At 40.5% G+C, this 18,521-nt stretch overlaps 1 protein-coding gene across 1 annotated transcript in view; it reads right to left on the bottom strand.

Annotated features, from left to right (window-relative positions):
• The window catches only part of LOC124622243 (myrosinase 1-like), a 98,996-nt gene extending 87,251 nt beyond the window's left edge, over positions 1 to 11,745 (bottom strand). Inside the window, exons 1-2 of the mRNA XM_047147898.1 lie at positions 11,678 to 11,745; positions 7,793 to 7,999 (exon numbers count right to left, since the gene is read on the bottom strand). Coding sequence (XP_047003854.1) covers positions 7,793 to 7,946 — 154 coding nt within the window. The 5' untranslated portion in view covers positions 7,947 to 7,999; positions 11,678 to 11,745. The remainder of the gene's footprint in view (positions 1 to 7,792; positions 8,000 to 11,677) is intronic.
• Between the last annotated feature and the right edge of the window lie 6,776 nt (positions 11,746 to 18,521).

Genomic DNA, 18,521 nt, shown 5'->3' with positions numbered 1-18,521 from the left:
AAATCGATGCAGAGCTGCTTGCCTGACCCAGATTCCTGACTGACACTTATCTTACGGCAAAGGCACAATCTGCTTGCTAAGATTATCTACGAAGTTCGGCGTGTATGTATCAATGGCATAGTGGGTCATACTTGTGGTGTTGTCGAACGGTTCAGGGATGCTGCCTTGGTGTCTAAAAACAAGGTTCTGGCTGTACAGGGTCAAGTTTGCTCTGCTGATAACCCTACTTAGTGGCTTGCCTTCGGTGCTTCTCCACCTGGCAGATAGGTCCAGATTGGTGCCACTGGACTGAAGCTCACCAGTAATTTCCACTGAATAGAATCTGCGAGGATTGGACAGCGAAAGAGAGGTGACTGGCCGAGGATGCTGAAGTGCGTGTATGGTTGCTTTTGTAGAGGATGCAAAGTTCTTGCGATATCATGAAACTTTCTAAAACACGACCCCTGTTGCCAGTCGAGTGTGAGACCTGTAACATATGTACGCTTTCGAGTTCCAGTAGAATAGATACTCGGGGGAAATATTCTGGAAGGCCTTTGGCAACATAGTTATCTATCGCTTCTTTGGTGGTGAGAATACAGAGACTGCAATAATCCTTTGTCTATCATAAATTTCAACTGCAGCTTCTTGCAGGCCAGTAGCTAGGCATGTCAGAGAGGAATGGTGTGATTTGCAAACACAGCGACCTATTTTTGGCTCTTGCACCAGTCAGGTAACGCAGTGTAGCAACTTCACTTCCACCCTCTCCTAGGTGGAGATCTGTGGCAATTGAGATGCGAAACGGTTGCCTCAGGAACACTCCAAATTTTAACAAATACTCCATATTTCAAATATCTCTGAAGAGATTAGGACCGTCCCGTGGAATGAGATCTACAAGCTAAGATGGTTTACTACCTGTTCGCTTCTGTGTTTGACACTTTCCTTATGCATTGTCTTTGGGAGGAAATTTTGGAGGAACTCCAATGACATTAGCCATTCCTGTATACTGGAGTTCAACAGTTGCAGTACCGGAAGCTCTACAATGGAGCACCCATGCTCTTTCCTGAGTCCGTAGGGAGAGCTATAGGTTTTGTTACAACACAGATTTTTCAGTTCCACATCCAAATGCAGGTGTTAGAACTGTCAGAATGTATCTTTGTGTCGTGACATTGGCTTCCTGAACTGACTTTCTGAGAGCATGAAATGTTTATGGTTTACCAAACAAGAAAATACAGATTATTAAAGAATTAGAGTAGAATAGTGATTGTAACAGAAACGAAAAAACAAATACTAAGGAACACAATATATAGGAGACTACAACTTGATTCGTAGTAGAGTTAGTAAACAACAAAGAGCAGCTAGTGTAGTTCCATTAACTTTTGATAAGAAGTGGGCTAATAACACAGAATTCACACTTTTGTAAATGACAGAATACAACATCTTGAAAATACACGGCAGTCACTTGATCTTAATTGGAAAATATGCCCCCGAAAAGTTAAAGAGATTATGAAGAACAAAATACATAAATAGAAGATCTGGATGCCCGGTTGGTATAATCACAATAACAGATGTTAAAGGTACATTTGGTGAAGATACATTGAACGATTTTGGGAGAAGCTGAGAAAGTTTCAAGAATTTAACAAACTCTTGACAACAAGTATGTTCTTTGTAAATACTGACATAAGTAAGTTCATTTGGTGCAGAAAACGACGTAGATCGTTAATTGCTTATGTCATTATGAATAAAAAGTCGTCATCACAAGTGAAAGATTTAAGAGCCAACAGGGAAGTGGTGTATCATTGTATCAGTGTTAGCTAATACCTAAACAGAGACTCCCGAAAAGTTGGAAAATAATGAAAAACATGAAGAGCGAACCCGAAAACCTCAAATCACACACACACACACACACACACACACACACACACACACACACACACAATAAATGTTTAAAATGAAACTATTACAAGAACTGAGTATAAAAATTACACGAAACAAGATTATATGCTTACCTACAAAAACAAGAAATAAACCAGGGTATTAATGAGGAACAGAAAAACGCTATACAAGCTGCAAGAACTACAGCCAATGAAATGTGAGGTAAAAAAAGAAATCAGTGGAAGGAAAGAGGATTAGCGTGGCGATATGAAGAAACTCCAAACATAATAAGAGACAAGAAATTAGCTCCACTACAACAAGTGAGTGATGCAAGAGAGATATATAGTGTTAAACGAAATAAACGGAAAAATATTGGAAGGGAAGTTCACCAAGAGACTTGGAATAAAAATATTAGCACCGTTGAAGATGATACACATGGGTGACAGGTGATGGCACATCAGGTGTTTAAGTATCTAGATAGTGGAGAAAGAGATGTAGCAAATATTAACATGTCCTAAGATGAAAAAGGGTACAACATTACAGACATTTAAGGTCTAATACTTTAATGAAAACAGGGGAAGAAGACGAAGAGCCGATTTGTGGACAAGCAGATTAATTAAATGCAGAAGAACTAGAATTTTTTGAGTGTTGGGAGACCGTGGAATATAAAATTATAAAGAATGTAGCAACCTGTCACGGAAACATAGTTTCTCTTGTTGCAAATTGATTTCAGCTGATATCAGTTATCATCGGTGCATTTTTCTAACCGATACATGCAGTAAGCAGAAGTACTGTCCTTGGAAGATTTCTATCATGAAGTGATACATCATAGGTCAAGTGCAAATGTCAGGTGTGAAAGGATAGGGGAATAAGTGTTGACCTAACGTGTGTCACTTCATCTGCCAATGACAGTACTTCTACTTATGGCATGTATCGATTAGAAAAATGCACCGATGATGACTGAAATCAGTGGAAATCGATTTGCAAAAAGATAAATAAACTATGTTTCCGCGACTGGTTGCTACGTTCTTTATAAGAATTAGAAATAGCATTGAACGAAATGAAGAACAGAAGGATACGGTAGACGATGGAGTAAATGCAGAGTTATGGAGATATGCGGGCGCAATACTAAATCAGAGATTTCTGAAAATAATTAATAGATGTTGGAAACAATATAAGATTCCAAGATCCTGGTCTTATGAACAAGTTATGCACATATTAGAAAAAAGTGCAAAAGTCAGGTGTGGAAGGATAGGGGAATAAGTGTGTTGAATATAGAATATAAAATACTTATGCAAGCTTATTAGGTAAAAGGATACGAGCCATCACAGACGTCTTATCACAAGAACAAAACGGTTTTACAGTTTTAAGCACGCCTGTTTCTTAGCAGCCGTATATAACGTTCATATATAGGAATTCTAAAGCCAACCGGCTGAAACTAACGTCATCTGCAACCGGTGGCTGTATAAGTAATATGTTTGAAAACGGTTCTGCAAAGGGACAGTCCTGTACACATGCCACTTTCAGAGCTAGGTAGACAGTAGAGAAACAACAGGAATGCAACCTTGAAAATCTTAAGGATTTGACCGAGAATGTATGCAGAAATTATGGGAAGTCATAACTCAGAGAGGTTATCTGAAGCACGTAATTAAAGTTCTAAAATGTATGTATGAAGACAAAACAGTCAGCGCACATGGTGGAAAAGGGAGTTATAGTAAAAACGTTCATACTGGGTGATTATAAATGAAGTGCAGATCTCATGGGTGTCCAGTGTGGGCTGTAATTATCGCATGGCAGTGAAACTTTGTGGAAATGCTAATGCTTTAATGCGCAACCGATTCAAGATGGCCGAACATTAGTTCCAGTTGCCGCCAGCAGGTGCAAATCTGTCCTTGCGCGCTATTTGTATACCGAACGAGGTTGCGTAGTGGTTAGCACACTTCACCCGCTTTCGGGAGAACGACCGTTGAAACCTGCGACCGGCCATCCTGATTTATGTTTTCCGTGATTCTCGTAATTCGCTCCAGGCAAGTGTCCGGATGGTTCCTCTGAAAGGGCACGGCCGACCTCCTTCCTCATCCTTCCCTAATCTGATGAGACTGATGACGCGGCTGTTTGGTCTCCTCCCCCAAATCAGCCAACCAAACAACATCGCTTATATGACATCCAAGCGGCCATTCTGCAAGCCGTAACGTGCGTGAACTGTGTAGCTATAGAGAAGAGAGATGATTCGCTGTTACTGAAACTGTTTTATATGAACGGCAGTAATTAGAGTAATTGCAGTGTTGCATTGCGAGATTATCGTCGACTGAAAAGTTTGAGGAGTGGGACGTTGTCTCGAAATGGCTTAAGTAGATGTTAATAAAATTCGAAAATACGGGTGAGCCCGGCGTGGCACCTAAAAGTGGAAGGCATCCTATCCCGAGGTTGCTGTTGCTGGAACTGACCATGCAGCAAGTGTCACGGGTAATGCTACAGATCTTTTAGTGTCACTAGAATGTTCCAACCTGTGGTCAACAGCACGGAAAGTTTTTCGGTCTGTTTCAAACTGGTACCCGTACGATGGTGCAGCAACTGAAATACCATGTTTCGCAGCAACGTCCGGAAATTGCTCATTGGTTTCTGGCACAGAACAAAGTTGATGACATGAGGGAGGGCAATGGTGTATAGAGTGATGAAACATTTTATTCTGCAGGATGCAGTGATTACACATGACTGCCGAATGTAGGAAACTGTCAAACAGCGTGGTGTGCACGAAAAGACGATGCATGGTGTGGAATCACAAGCTCCTTTATTCTCGGTCCGTTATTCTTTGAAGGGAATACACCCTGAGGGCCTATCAGGTGTTCCGTGAGGTCTATATGCTATCGAGGCCTCCTTGGACAGCATGTGATTCCTGCTTTGTTGGAGCACAACTGTGAGCAAGCCATAGGCCTTTTTCACTTGTTTTACCTCTTCAGTCCACGTCCCGTTCCTAATCCATTACAAGTGGAAACATTTCTGTACGTCTTTCTTACATTCACTGCGCCAGATTTGTACCTGGTGCCTAGAATAGGAACAAATTATTTTTTCACAGTAAATCGGCTTCGCATCAACGTATCAGAATATCCCCGATAATTACGGCCTACACCTGGCATCCACTCACCAGTCCTGTGGTCACGAAATCCGGGCTCGCCAATCCCACACCTGCATACCCAGTTAATGACGACTGAATTCCCAAAGGTCTCATCATTTGGCAGGCTTGTGTTCAGGCTTGTGTTCACCACATCACGGCAACTACTTCACAAAACTTAGGAATTACTTTGTTTTATGTTTTACGTTTCGATGTTTTCGCGTTACAGACAAATCCATGTTGTGAAGATATTTTCATAGAAATAAACGTAATTGGGCAGCATTGCCGTATTAATCATAATTACAAGATTACTTTCTGGATCCCACATGTCCCTCATATAAAATACTATGGAAAATGTCCCTCAGCGACATGTGTATTATATTGGAAGAGTTCGTGTTCACTTCTCGCACTCCTATACCTGATGAAGTTCAGATTCCAGTGTCAGGGATCTCTGGTGAGTAAGCAGTCACAGTCAGCTTGGAAACAGTTCACTTATTTCTTAGCTTTAGCCTAGAACGGAGGTGCAGTTCCCACAACCAGAGGGCGAAGTTGAAGGGCAGTGGGAGGGAGGGCAAAGAAGCAAGGAGCATCTGGGTGAGCGAATCCCAGCACTCGACGTCTGCCAAACAATGCTGAAAGAGGCTTGCTAGAGTTAATGATGATTTCTATGGCGGGTTGTCTCGTAAGATGTGAGATGATGATGGCTGCGCCAATAAACAACAGTAAAGTGACGATCGTTCTATGAACCATGTGGCCCAAGTATAGTTTCAGGTTATTTTTAACTATTTTTCGGCAAATCCCAAAGGTATAAAAGCAAATTACTCCACAGTGATCAGCGATTCGATGCCTCTTGTTGTCTTGGCAGGCAGTATTTCTAAACACCAGGATGAGACGGGTAATCCCCCTGGCGCCACGTAGTTCTCCTGTTACAACGCTTCAGGGGCGTTCGGCGTTTCGTTAACTTCACTGCCTGACGGAGGTGGACGCATTCGCGAAATCCTGCGTCAACTTGCTACTGCAAACAGTGCTGTTACGGAGACTATTGCGTGTACCACTCAGTGTCACAACGCTATAATCATTATTATAAAAATTAAAGTGTAAAGCAGTGCAACAAATGGAAAACTGTAATTCTCTGTTATAGCTTTGGTCATTAAAGGTTACCTGAAATTATATGTAAGACAATGTAGAAATCTGTATTAGAAATTATACGAGAGTTAGCAATTCTGTTAAAGCAGTGACACAGTAAGCAGACGACGTGTATTTCATAAACAAGGCATTTTGTTGTTTATTTATTCTTATATTGGTGGAAAGAGAATAGAATGTATAAGATTTGCTGATGACATGGTATTAGTGGCAGAAAATGAGCGGACAGAGAATAACATGCTGAAAGATGTGAATGAAGCTTATGTGGGATATGGGATGCAAATAAACACAGCAAAGACAAAGAGTATGGTCATCAGTACAAGACGCAGACTGTCCAATACCGAAATAGGACAATCTAATATTAGCCAAGTAAGCGCATTTAAATATCTTGGAAGCACAATAACTGAAGACTTGAGAGGTCACCAGGAGGTGAAAACTCGAATTGTAATAGCGAAGGAGGCATTCAACAGAAAGAGGAGACTTATGTGGCAAATTAGATAAAGGACTTAGGAAAAGGCTTGGCAAAATTTTTTTCTGGAGTGTGGCACTATATGGGGCAGAAACATGGACGCTGAGACGAGAGGATGAAAACAGGTTAGACACATTTGAGATGTGGATGTGAAGGGAAATGGAGAGAATGAGCTGGATGGAAAGACTGAGTAATGAAAGAGTATTGGAAACTGTTGGTGAGAGAAGCTGTCTGCTGAAGGTTGTAAGAGAAAGGAAAAAGAACTGGTTGGGACATTCATTCAGAACGAAGTGCTTGCTAGCTGATGCTCTGGAAGGTTTCTCTTGTGGGAGAAGATTGAGAGGAAGAAGGAGATACAAGATAACAGACGACATAAAGGGAAGAGGAAATTATGCAGACCTGAAGAGGATGGCACAAGACCGGACAGCCTGGAGAACTACCATGTGAGAACCTGCCTTTTGGCGAACACTGATGGTAATGATGATATGAGCCCTACGTATCCACAGTATTGAAAATATCTCTGAGTGACGCAGCGAAGATTATACAGCAAGGTCCGTCCTATATTCGTGTCTGAGACAGAGCTCGAATGCAGTAAACGAAAAAAAAATTGAGGAAATCGGCAATCTCTTCTTATTTTATTTCAGAAGAATCCGAATCGGCAAATACCTTATATGATTTAGAATAACGACAGGAAACTGGTATTAGGGTAGCCCACAGGAATTGTAACGCTTTGGGTTCAGCGTTTTGATCATAAAAATTTCCACAGTATAGTGACTTAAATTAAATAAGCATTTTACATAAATAAAGACTGAAATATCCTGGATTAATTACAAACACTGCTTGTGAAAGTAGGTAGATCGGAAATAAATGCAGCGTTTACAAAGGATGGTCAAACTTACGGCATACCATTATAGTAAACTTTTGAACTTAATTTTAAAAAGTGAGTTGTTATATGGAACAAATAATTCATTGTCTTTCTTATACCAAATTCTAAAAACTTCAGTCTAGAATATTTTATAACAATGACTGCCATAAGCTCGAGACGAAAAGCGTAAACGTGTCCATGATATAACGATAGTTAAACAGTAAGCTATTCACAGACGTCTGTATGTTGCGATTACTAAAGTGAAATACGTCTCATGAGATCAGTTCAAGTTAGAAATGATTTGAAAAGAAGAATGAGTGTACATAATTTCTGAACGGCTATACAAGCTCACCATCCTCGTTCCAGGCGCCCTCAATTTGATAGGCGGCGGTAGCAGCTCCCAACAGGAAGCCATCGGGAAACTGGTTGAGAGAGCTGTTAGACGCAGCTCTGACCAGGTGGATTACTGCCACCGTGGACAGCAAAATTGCTAGACCCCTCGCCATGATCCGCTATACCGTCAGTGGGAGGCTGGTGTAGTGTCCGTCAGCACTACCTTCTGAAAGTAAGTAGCCTTTTATCATATAATGATACGTAAAAAATACTCTTCAGAAAACGCATTAGTCATATCCGTAAACTCTTAATATCGTGATCTAAATAAGAAACATTAAGGCAATAGATTGATATCGGCGATTTCCATTAAGTGATAAGGAGATTACTACCGGCCTCAGATGTCGTGTGTTGCTCCTGTTAGTTATCAGTCTTGTACTTTGGTTAAGCTCAGAAAAACACGTTAAGTGCCCTGACCTTCTCCATTTATGCTTACTACTAATTATTTAAAAGTAGGAGGTACACACAGTAGATGTATAGTATTTTTGATTATCTGTTCACGTCTCTCCCAGAGTCCCTGGTTTAATTTTAGGAAATCCAGTTAACCATAAAAAGAATTAGTGACTACTGCAGGCGCAAAATGGCGCCGAAAAGTAGGTACTCGCAATCGTTGTCGGCGGAAGAATATTTTTCATATCCCTTTCAAGTAACAGCCTTCACTGAAAAACCAAAAGAACTGGTACACCTGCCTAATATCATGTAGAGCCCTCTCGAGTACGCAGAAGTGCCACAACACGTTGTGACATGGACTCGACTAATGTCTGAAGTAGTACTGGAGGGAACAGACACCATGAATCCTGCAGGGCAGTCCATAAATCCGTAAGAGTACTCTTCTCAACTGCACGTTGCAAGGCACCCCATTTATTCTCAATAATGCTCATGTCTGTGTAGTTTGGTGGCCATCGAAAGTGTTTAAACTAAGAAGAGTGTTCCTGGAGCCATTCTGTAGCAATGGCGGACGCGTGGGGTGTCGCATGGTCCTGATACGAATGCCAAAGTCCGTCGGAATGCACAGTGGACATGAATGGATGCAGATGATCAAACAGGATGCTTACGTACAAGTCACCTGTCAAAGTCGTATCTAGACCAATCAGGGGCTCCGTATCACTCCAGCTGCAAAGGCCTCACGCCTTTACAGAGCCTCCATCAGCTTCAACAGTCCCCTGCTGACATACAGGTCCATGGATTCATGAGGTTGACTCGATACCCGTACACGTCCATCCGCTCGATACATTTTGAAACAAGACTCGTCTGACTAGGCAATATATTTCCAGTCATCAACAGTCCAATGTCAGTGTCGGCGGCCCCACGCGAGGCGTAAAGTTTTGTGTCCTGCAGTCATCAAGGGTACACTAGTGGGCCTTCGGCTCCGAAAGCCCATATCGATGTTGTTTCATTGAATAGTTTGCACACTGATACTTGATGGCCCAGCATTGAAACATGCAGCAATTTGCTGAAGGGCTGCACTTCTGTCACGTTGAACGATACTCTTGAGTCGTCGTTGTTCCCGTTCTTGCAGGATCTTTTACCGGGCACAGCGATGTCAGAGATTTGATGTTTTGCTGGATTCCTAATATTCACGGTACACTCACGAAATGATCTCACGGGAAAACCCGCTTCATCGCCACCTCGGAGATGCTGTGTCTTATCTCTAGTGCGCCGACTGTAACATCACCTTGAAACTCACTAAAATCTTGATAACCTATCACTGTAGCAGGAGTAATCGATCTAACAACTGCGCCAGACACATGTTGTCTCATATAGGCGTTTCCGACCTCAACACCGTATTCTGTCTGTTTACGTATCCCTGTATTTGAATACGCATGCTTATACCAGTTTCTTTGGCGCTTCAGTGTAAAAACAGCTATTTAGAAAAGAGAAAATTTCAGGAGTGCATTAACATGGAAACATTTACAAACTTTATACCATATAGTAATTTGATCCTAAAGGACTGAAATGATATAGTAACTGCATGGAAATATGATTCTAATCAAGTAGCGTAAACTGGTTACTATGGACGCACACCCAGACACACACACATACACACACACACACACACACACACACACACAAACTTCTCCTAATAATCATATGTGCAGTTTTTAAGTAGAAACTGCTAAAAGCAGAATAAATAAAGACCTAAACGACTAAAAGTAGCACACAGCTGACCAACTGATTGACGGTCAATTAATCCGCAAGCGATGGAAGAGCTAACTCTGGCAGAAAAGCCTCCGTCTTCATAGCAAACATGTAAATGAGCACTGGAGCAGTACCTCTCCTCAGAATGAACATGCCAAACGCATCTCGTTGTGTTCGAAAGTAGGGTGCATATAGACTTGGCAAAACTTGTATGGTCTGTAGGCAGATATTACAAACCTGCGAAGATATGGTTATAATACACTCTACTTATCCAGATGGGAGGATGTAATTTGAGATACAGTACAAAGCATATAAAACAATTTAGGCTAGTGTCATAACGTACATGTGATAGAAGCAGAAACGGTAGTTTCATATCTGTGTGTAACGACCAGTAGCATTGTGGGAGAGATTTCCAGTGATGGTCGGTGGTGTGGATCAGAGATTTCCATTACTACGGCTGCCGTTTGTTATATGCATCACAGGGGTCTGTAGATAGGAATCCTATGCGCGCTGCTGTGCGCTGCATATACTACCACACGAGGCTTTAATCTGGCATAATCTACTCATACAATATAAGCTGCATATAAACTCCAATAACAGACCCATGGGTCCGTTACCCACGGGTCCGTTGCAACAAAGAGTATAACACTACAGAAACAACAACTCCATGTTCAAAGTCTTGGTTATGACGCACATTTCAGTCATTGCTGCAAGGATGAAATTTTGTGGAGTAAAGTGACTTCTGTGTGACGGAAATATTCTATTTCCGCTTAAAATCGAAGTACACCAAACGGATGTAAAGTATAACGCTGAGCAATACCACTAAGTCAGTTATATGCAGATGCTGCTTCAGATAACAATAGTCTCTTTGACGACTCCATAAGAAGTAAAGCTATCCAAAAACAGATCACCTTGGAGCCAACCACCGAAAAACTAAGAGAGGTGCGTCTTGAATGGAATAGATGTATATAGGGATCAACATATGATAAGGTCTAATTGCCCGGTCATTGTAGATAGATGATGAACACCAGAAAGGTCACAAAAACCGTGGACAGATAATCTCGGTGAGTGTAAGCCTATTATTGACACAATACTGAAGATGTTTTGAATCAAAGAAAGTGGCAATGATGATCAACAAAGCTATCTCAGTAATACTGGGAAAACGCTGAGAAGACATAGACGATATTGCAGCCTCATGCTCAAAGAAGTTTTGTTAAAATGGACTCAGCCTGCGATATACTACGCTCATAAAATGTAAATTACTGGACTATTTTAATGCTGGTGCTCTTTTGACTCATAGCTCCACACATGGGAGGGTAATCCTTGGAATAGTGCAAATCAAAGCAATGCAATCGTTGTTATGTCAGCTAATACGGACTGTGTTTCCCATGTTCGATGATCACTGCGCCGCACCTACACGGCTGGAAATGATAAGCATCTGACTGATAATTTAATCTTTTAGTATGAAAAATTCATGATGCCCATGAGTTGCGCAATATGTCTTACAAAGCAATCCAGAAGCTGGCAGAGAGTAGTGTAGGAAGCAAAGCATTTCAGTGGTAACTTTGTCTTGTGCCATGTACGCCAGTAATTGAGCCTGATACCCCCGGGAACTGTCATTCATAAAAGACAAAAGCTTTGCAGTGACACCAGCATATCACGGAATGATCTATCCCGAAAAGAACCATGTATCCTCCAGTACAATTACCATACATTCCATTACGAAGACATGGTGATGTTTTGAGGAAAAAAATCTGCTGCTATGTCCTCTTTCCTGTTCTCCTGAGGTACAGCGCATCAGATATCAGTCACACGTGACTTCTCAGAAAACTGTATACTCTGTCATGATGACAGCTAACTTAACGTATTTGGGCTCTAATGTATTCGTATGGATAGAACACATACCATTTGGCTCGATCTTCTTCGGATTTCTTCACCTATTTCAAAGCTAGTCCATGATGACAACACTGATTTCTTGACCCTCCAGTACTGTTTGATGTATTTGGTTGCATATGACCAGCTTGCCAACACATCAAAACCGTTTGTGGGGAAAATGGATATCAGTTGGTGCCAAAAAGTGCGTTATACCAACATAGAATAATCTCATTTAAATGCAGAGCTCTTTGTGCAGTCAAACATTTTTCCGAAACAGAAATGAGAGGAGTTCTATAAGAGCCAGTGGACGAGGCTGATGGTCTATAATTCTTCTTCCCAGTTCATCAACAACTCTGTATGTTATTCATGTTCAAATACCTCTTTTGTCTCTCCATTCTGTTGATACTGTCATTTGCAGGTTCATGCAGCAGAGTGAATGAATCAGGAATTGAGGTCTTACATTTTTCGAATAATAAAGAGACCAAGAGTGACAGGATGAGCAAAAGTGTTGAGAACAATACGAGTCCTACGTCTGTACTACAGCCAAGTGGAAATTACAACATGTTCTCGTCATAAACTCAAGGAAGTTTATACCTAATATCTCTGTTAGTGTAGTTCATAGTCAGTGGGGTAATACTGGTGTATGTAGTGATAATGTTGCAACAGAGGAGACCAGTTACTTCAGTGTTACTGCAAACGGAGATGAATCTGAACTGATGGCTCCTTTTGACACAACTGACAGTGCAGAGGTGTTGTCCAATTGTAGCTCTGTGCTTCGTACTGATAAAATGCGCGTCATATATCTTGGCGGCCGAGTTTAGGTTCGTTCTGCGCATCTGACGTCACAAAACACAGTCAGCCAATGAACAGAGAACGACGTTGCCAGATCTCGACAGCAGTGCAGAGCACGGACGAGTGTCTTCAGTTTTACAAACGTTCAGTCATAAATAAAGTAATAGAACAAAAGCAATGTCTTGATAGCAGACTTTCTTTTACAGAAAGTTTGGAAAAAGCGTTCTTTATACCAATTGCTTCATATTCTATTAATTAATTAAACCATACAAGCAATAAGACTCCTAATTCAGGCGATAGCAAGAAAAGGTGTTTGTTTCAATCTCACGAACTGGTTTTTCGCAATAAAGAACAGCGGTAATTGTTTATTTCCTATCGTACTTCGACGAAGCGTGAGTAATTCATAGTCATACCAACAGTGCTTATAAGTAGTTGCGTGAGATGTTAGAGTCCTTATTGAGTTACCCTGTTTGCTGAGCAGAGGTAGCGGAACGGTTAAGGTGTTGAGCTGCCAAGTGAAAGGTTTTCAAACCTTGTGTGGTGCTTAATATTTTCTTTATTTAAAAACAATATTGGAGTGCCTTACTTCACGAATTTTATCCATTTGAATTAAATTTCTAGTGCTTAGCCTCTTCATTAACTTTTTCGCTGCTGCAGACACGCGCTCCCCACATTCCGCGCTGTGCGCGATTTTGTCATCACTGCACTTCTCGCCTGTGCAGACACATGGTGTTCCCACTGCTGTGACACACTTATCATTCGATTGCACAAAAACTATTTGGCCAAAAAATTTGATTTTTACACGTCTTCTTGCCTGATACCTTCCCCCCATAAATGACTTAATTTTGTTTTGATGTGCAGCATTAAATGTAGTAAACCATTGCACGAAATTTTGAAGAGTTTGCAGAGGTAAAGGTCCGTAGCGTATACTTTCCGTATGGTCGATTTTAGTTGCCACAATGTTGAGAATGATATGTGGACAAGATACCTAAATTTCATATAATATTTACTGTATAACAATATCTCATTTAATTTAAGTACCACATAGGTGTCGTATGTAATATTGAGAAATATCCCTTCTTTCGCGACTGTAATAAAAGTTTCATATACGCACGGCGCGTTTGGCTTTATTTTAAAGCACTTCCATCGGTGAAAGGTATGGCACATACACAATGGTATTCATGTTCTATTTCTAGTTTTTGTTCCACAGTCGCAGTTTTACCAATGGTATTGAAATATATCCCTCGTCTGCAACTGTAATAAGCGACTTATTTAGACCAGACGCGTTTCTCTCTTTTGAAGCATCATAAGAGGACTGTATTTTGTGTCCTCCATTGCCAAGTCACCTTTCGTAGTTTTGTGTTGCGGTACCACAATATTCAACGTTTGTGTTGGCTCATCAGTGTTTTAGCAAATAAATGCTGTTTGTGTGTGCCACACACAAAATTATATTTGACATAGCTCTGAGCACTTCACTGACAGACGGTATATTCAAGTCCTAATGTTTTTGTAAGTCCACAGTTTTGTTTAATGTATTTTGTCTACTTCCTTTTGATTGATTAAAGTGCTTTAAAATAAATCCAAACGTGCCCAGTGTAAGTAAAACTTTTGTTACAGTCGCGAAAGGTGGAATATTTCTCAATATTACATACGACACTTATGTGGTACTTAAATTAAATGAAATATATAGGTATCTTGTCCACATTTCATTCTCAACATCGTGGGAACTAAAATCGACTATACGGAAAGTATACTCTATGGACTTTTACCTCTGCAAACTCTTCAAAATTTCGTGCAAAGGTTTACTATATTTAATGCTGCATAATAACTGCGTTGAACATCGAAACAAAATTAAGTCATTTATGGGGGGAAGGTATCAGTCAAGAAGATAGGTAAAAATCTAATTTTTGAGCCAAATAGTTTTTTGGAATCGAATGATAAAGAGTGTCAAAGCAGTCGGAACACAATGTGTTTGCACAGGCGAGCAGTGCAGTGACAAAATCGCCCACAGCGCGGAATGCAGGGAGCACGTCTTTGTAGCAGCGAAAGGGTTAATGCGGCCGTGGTGGCTTTACTTCATGAACTGCGCGCTCCCCCCTACACGTAAGCTTGCGAACTATGCTATACTATGGCGCTGCTTCTACTGGCGCGTGCGCCGTGTGCAACTGGCAACGCAGCAATCTCCAGCGTCTGGGCGGGCATGCGCGAGCCGCCAAGATAAAAGAATTGAACTATAACAGCGTTCAGCTCGATCAGTGTAATATTGCTTCCACTCCTCAGATTAACCTTTATAGGGATATGAGTGAATTAGAAGAAATGATACTACCTAAATCAAAGAAAGCGCAGGAAGCACGAAAAGATACTACAGACATATTAAACGATCGACGGCAGCCTAGTACAAGAGAACAGCAGGATAGTATGAAAGAACTAAGTTCTAGTACAAAAGAATTTAAAAAGAAAATCTAAAATTTAGAAAGCTGTTTTTCATTAACTGGGGAAGACATCCAAACAAGTTTAACGAGTTCAATAGTCAAATGAGGGAAGAGTAGCAGTGTGAATATAATTGGAGAACAGTAGAGGGCCGAGCTGAGACACTTACGTATGAGGTCAGAAACGCTGTAGAGCATCAACGACGCTACTTAAACACTACCAAAATTCAGTCATTTATTCACAATGTGTACTAGTCATCATGCGTCTGGACCAGGATCGGTTGTTGCTCATTCAGCTGCTTGCTGGATTCCAGCTGATGTCTGTCCTGTTGGATCCATGCATGCCCAGCTGAGATTTAGCAACCCAGAGGCACAGCTGGTTGCCAGTGAGTGAACACTGTCATCGTCCAATGCAGAGTGAACTTGGACTGGTTGCTGTAGTGCCCTACGTCCTATTCCAAATTCCACGATGACCCATCTGCGATGTACTTCATGTCGGTAGTCGTGTCCTCAAATTATGTCCTCTCTACTTCCAGTATGCTTTCAATACCCAAGGCAGTTTAGTGTTGAACAGGAATGTAGACACTAAGAGGCCCCGTTCCTGGCATCTGTATGAAAGTTCAGCCTGGGCAGCACCCTGCGAATTGGTGTTGTTGGAAGATAGTCATCTCGTCCTTTAGAGGATGGTAGGTAACGAGCAGCATCAAGTTTATCAGCTGAAGGCTGTCAACTCAAGTACAGCTTTTACTAGTTCATACATGATACTGGAGCATCTGGGACATAGTTTCAGTACAGTATCGTAACCAAAGAATCGAATGTTATTGGGTGTGCCATCGATCCCAATAATCAACTCATGATGGGAGCCGGAGAGATGGGGTATTAAGAGAGAGGAAGCATGAAGTTATGACGCAAGGAGCTGTTTTAATGATTGCATGTCTCCTCATTCTTCTATATTCAGTTAACAGGTTGTTAACTGCTTTGTTAGTTCCTTATTAAGTGGTCTTGTGAAAGAGAGATTCTTACAACATGTCTCACAAGCCAACGAATATGTTTGCCTTGTTTCTTTTGGTTCTCTGGCACAGTCTCCTTTCTGCTGAATGTGTCTCCTCATTTGACAGACAGTGTCTTAATGTGTTGCCTGGCACACTGTAAGTAGGCTGTTTAGGTTTTTATGTTGGTAACGCCACGTAGCGCTCTGTATCATAATCACTGGCTGTGCTATGTACAGTCTGAGGCTGGTCGGCATTGTTGCAATACCGCTATTGTAGCGTTGGGCAGTTGGCTGTTAACAGAACGTAGCGTTGCGCAGTTGGAGGTGAGCCGCCAGCAGTGGTGGATGTGGGGAGAGAGATGGCGGAGTTTTAGAGTGGATGATCTGGACGTGTGTCCATCAGAGAGAGTAAATTTGTAATACTGGATATCATGAACTGATATATATATATATATATATATATATATATATATATATATATATATATGTGTGTGTGTGTGTGTGTGTGTGTGTGTGTGTGTATATATACATATATATCTATATATAATGACTTTTGAACACTATTAAGGTAAATACATTGTTTGTTCTCTATCAAAATCTTTCATTTGCTAACTATGCCTATCAGTAGTTAGTGCCTTCAGTAGTTAGAATCTTTTATTTAGCTGGCAGTAGTGGCTCTCACTGTATTGCAGTAGTTCGAGTAACGAAGATTTTTGTGAGGTAAGTGATTTGTGAAAGTTGTAGGTTATTGTTAGTCAGGGCCATTCATTTGTAGGAATTACTGAAAGTCAGATTGCGTTGCGCTAAAAATATTGTGTGTCAGTTTAAGCACAGTCATTGCTCATTTTGTTTAATATCTAGTTTCTAGCTGCACTGCAGCATTGGTTAATATAAAATTTAGTAGATGTACTAATATAGTTATTTTACACCTACAGATCCAGTAAAAAATAATTTTATAATCTACTTCCAAGAAAACGGGGGAACATAAATTTACATTTCCCCCTCACAGGAATTGCATAAATAATTTTTTTACGATTTGGTAACTTGTCTGCTAGAGTAAGTTCTCGTGATGCATCACTCTCTAGTGTTAAGATGTGACATAGGTATAAAACATGGCCATTTTTACTGTAATACTTTTTCTGCTTGAGCTATGTCGTATTTAGGTATAAGTTATTGCAATTGCAACTGCTGCTTGCCAGGCATAGTGCTATTAAATTTCACTTTGTATTCCTCTGTTAAGCCAGTTTTACTACTGATTTATTTTTCTTGTTTGCTGCACAGTGACTTATATTAGCGATAATGTTGCATTTGCTTTGTTAATTTATATATATATTGCTGCTGGCTTTGCCAGTTTGCATTTTTTGTCATTGCTGTTTGTGTTAATTGTTTTGTACTGCTGCATTGCCTCGTCCCTTAGTTTCGCATCTGAGCTCAGCAGAGTTATGTTAGCTTAAGAGTGGTTAGACTATATTACAGAATGAGTTGTGATGAACTGGAAGAAATGCATTGAGAAGTTATACGAAAAAAGTCCAGAAAGCAGGTATAGATATGACTCTTTGGAAATAATGAAGAACGAAGGGAGATCTCCAAGAAGTAAAGAAAGTTTTCTTTGCAAAATACTGCAGTTAAACAAACCCTGTCCTTTCCTTTTGTGTTATTCTGCTATGTGTTTGTGTACCCTTGTGTATCTGTGTTCTTCTTGTCTTTATGTGTTTATCTGTTAAGACTTACATTGTCGAATTTTTCTAATACTCAGCTACAGTCACTATGAAGAGGAATACTGTTATCCTCAAATATAATTTGCATTTATAATGTGTTATTTACTTTGTAAAGACGTTTAGATATTATTTGTTCTGTTTTGATTTTATGCTCACGTGTGAAGTTGATGTTTCGAAAGTTATTCTGACCTTTTATGTATTTACTTATGTCATAATTCATGTAACACTGATGTATATGTTATTTCGATCCTTTGGTAAGGCCTGTATTACTACAAATGTTATCTGAATTTCTATGTTTTTAATGATGTTTTCTGTATCTTTGTAATTGTATTCTCATGTTATAAAATTGTAATTGACACTAGTTCATCAACTTAAGTAACTTGTAAGAATACATTTCACTTCACACATTTCTGTTGATCATAGTATATACACAATATGTGAGAAGTTGGGACCGTTAGTGTTTGCACATGCGTTAATAATTCAGCAAGGGACTGGTTAACAGCATTGCTGGTTCTAAGGACACACCAAAAAGTCTGTGAATGCACATGTGGTGGTTTATGGACTTGCTATATAGTACAAAATTCTTCGATGGTGATTGTGCAACTGCACAGTCGCAACAGAAGGCTGCTGGCCGTCTCTACAAGGTCTGAAGTGGGTCTGCACCTTTGATGATCCACCAGTACCACTATTTCTACAAGGACCATAGTGGGTCTGCACCTCTGGTGGCCCACCAATACCATAACCTCT

This window comes from Schistocerca americana, chromosome 7, assembly GCF_021461395.2.
Source record: "Schistocerca americana isolate TAMUIC-IGC-003095 chromosome 7, iqSchAmer2.1, whole genome shotgun sequence".
Lineage (NCBI taxonomy): Eukaryota > Metazoa > Arthropoda > Insecta > Orthoptera > Acrididae > Schistocerca > Schistocerca americana.
Note: the sequence above shows the minus strand (reverse complement) of the source record. Positions and strands in the feature narration are given on the sequence as shown.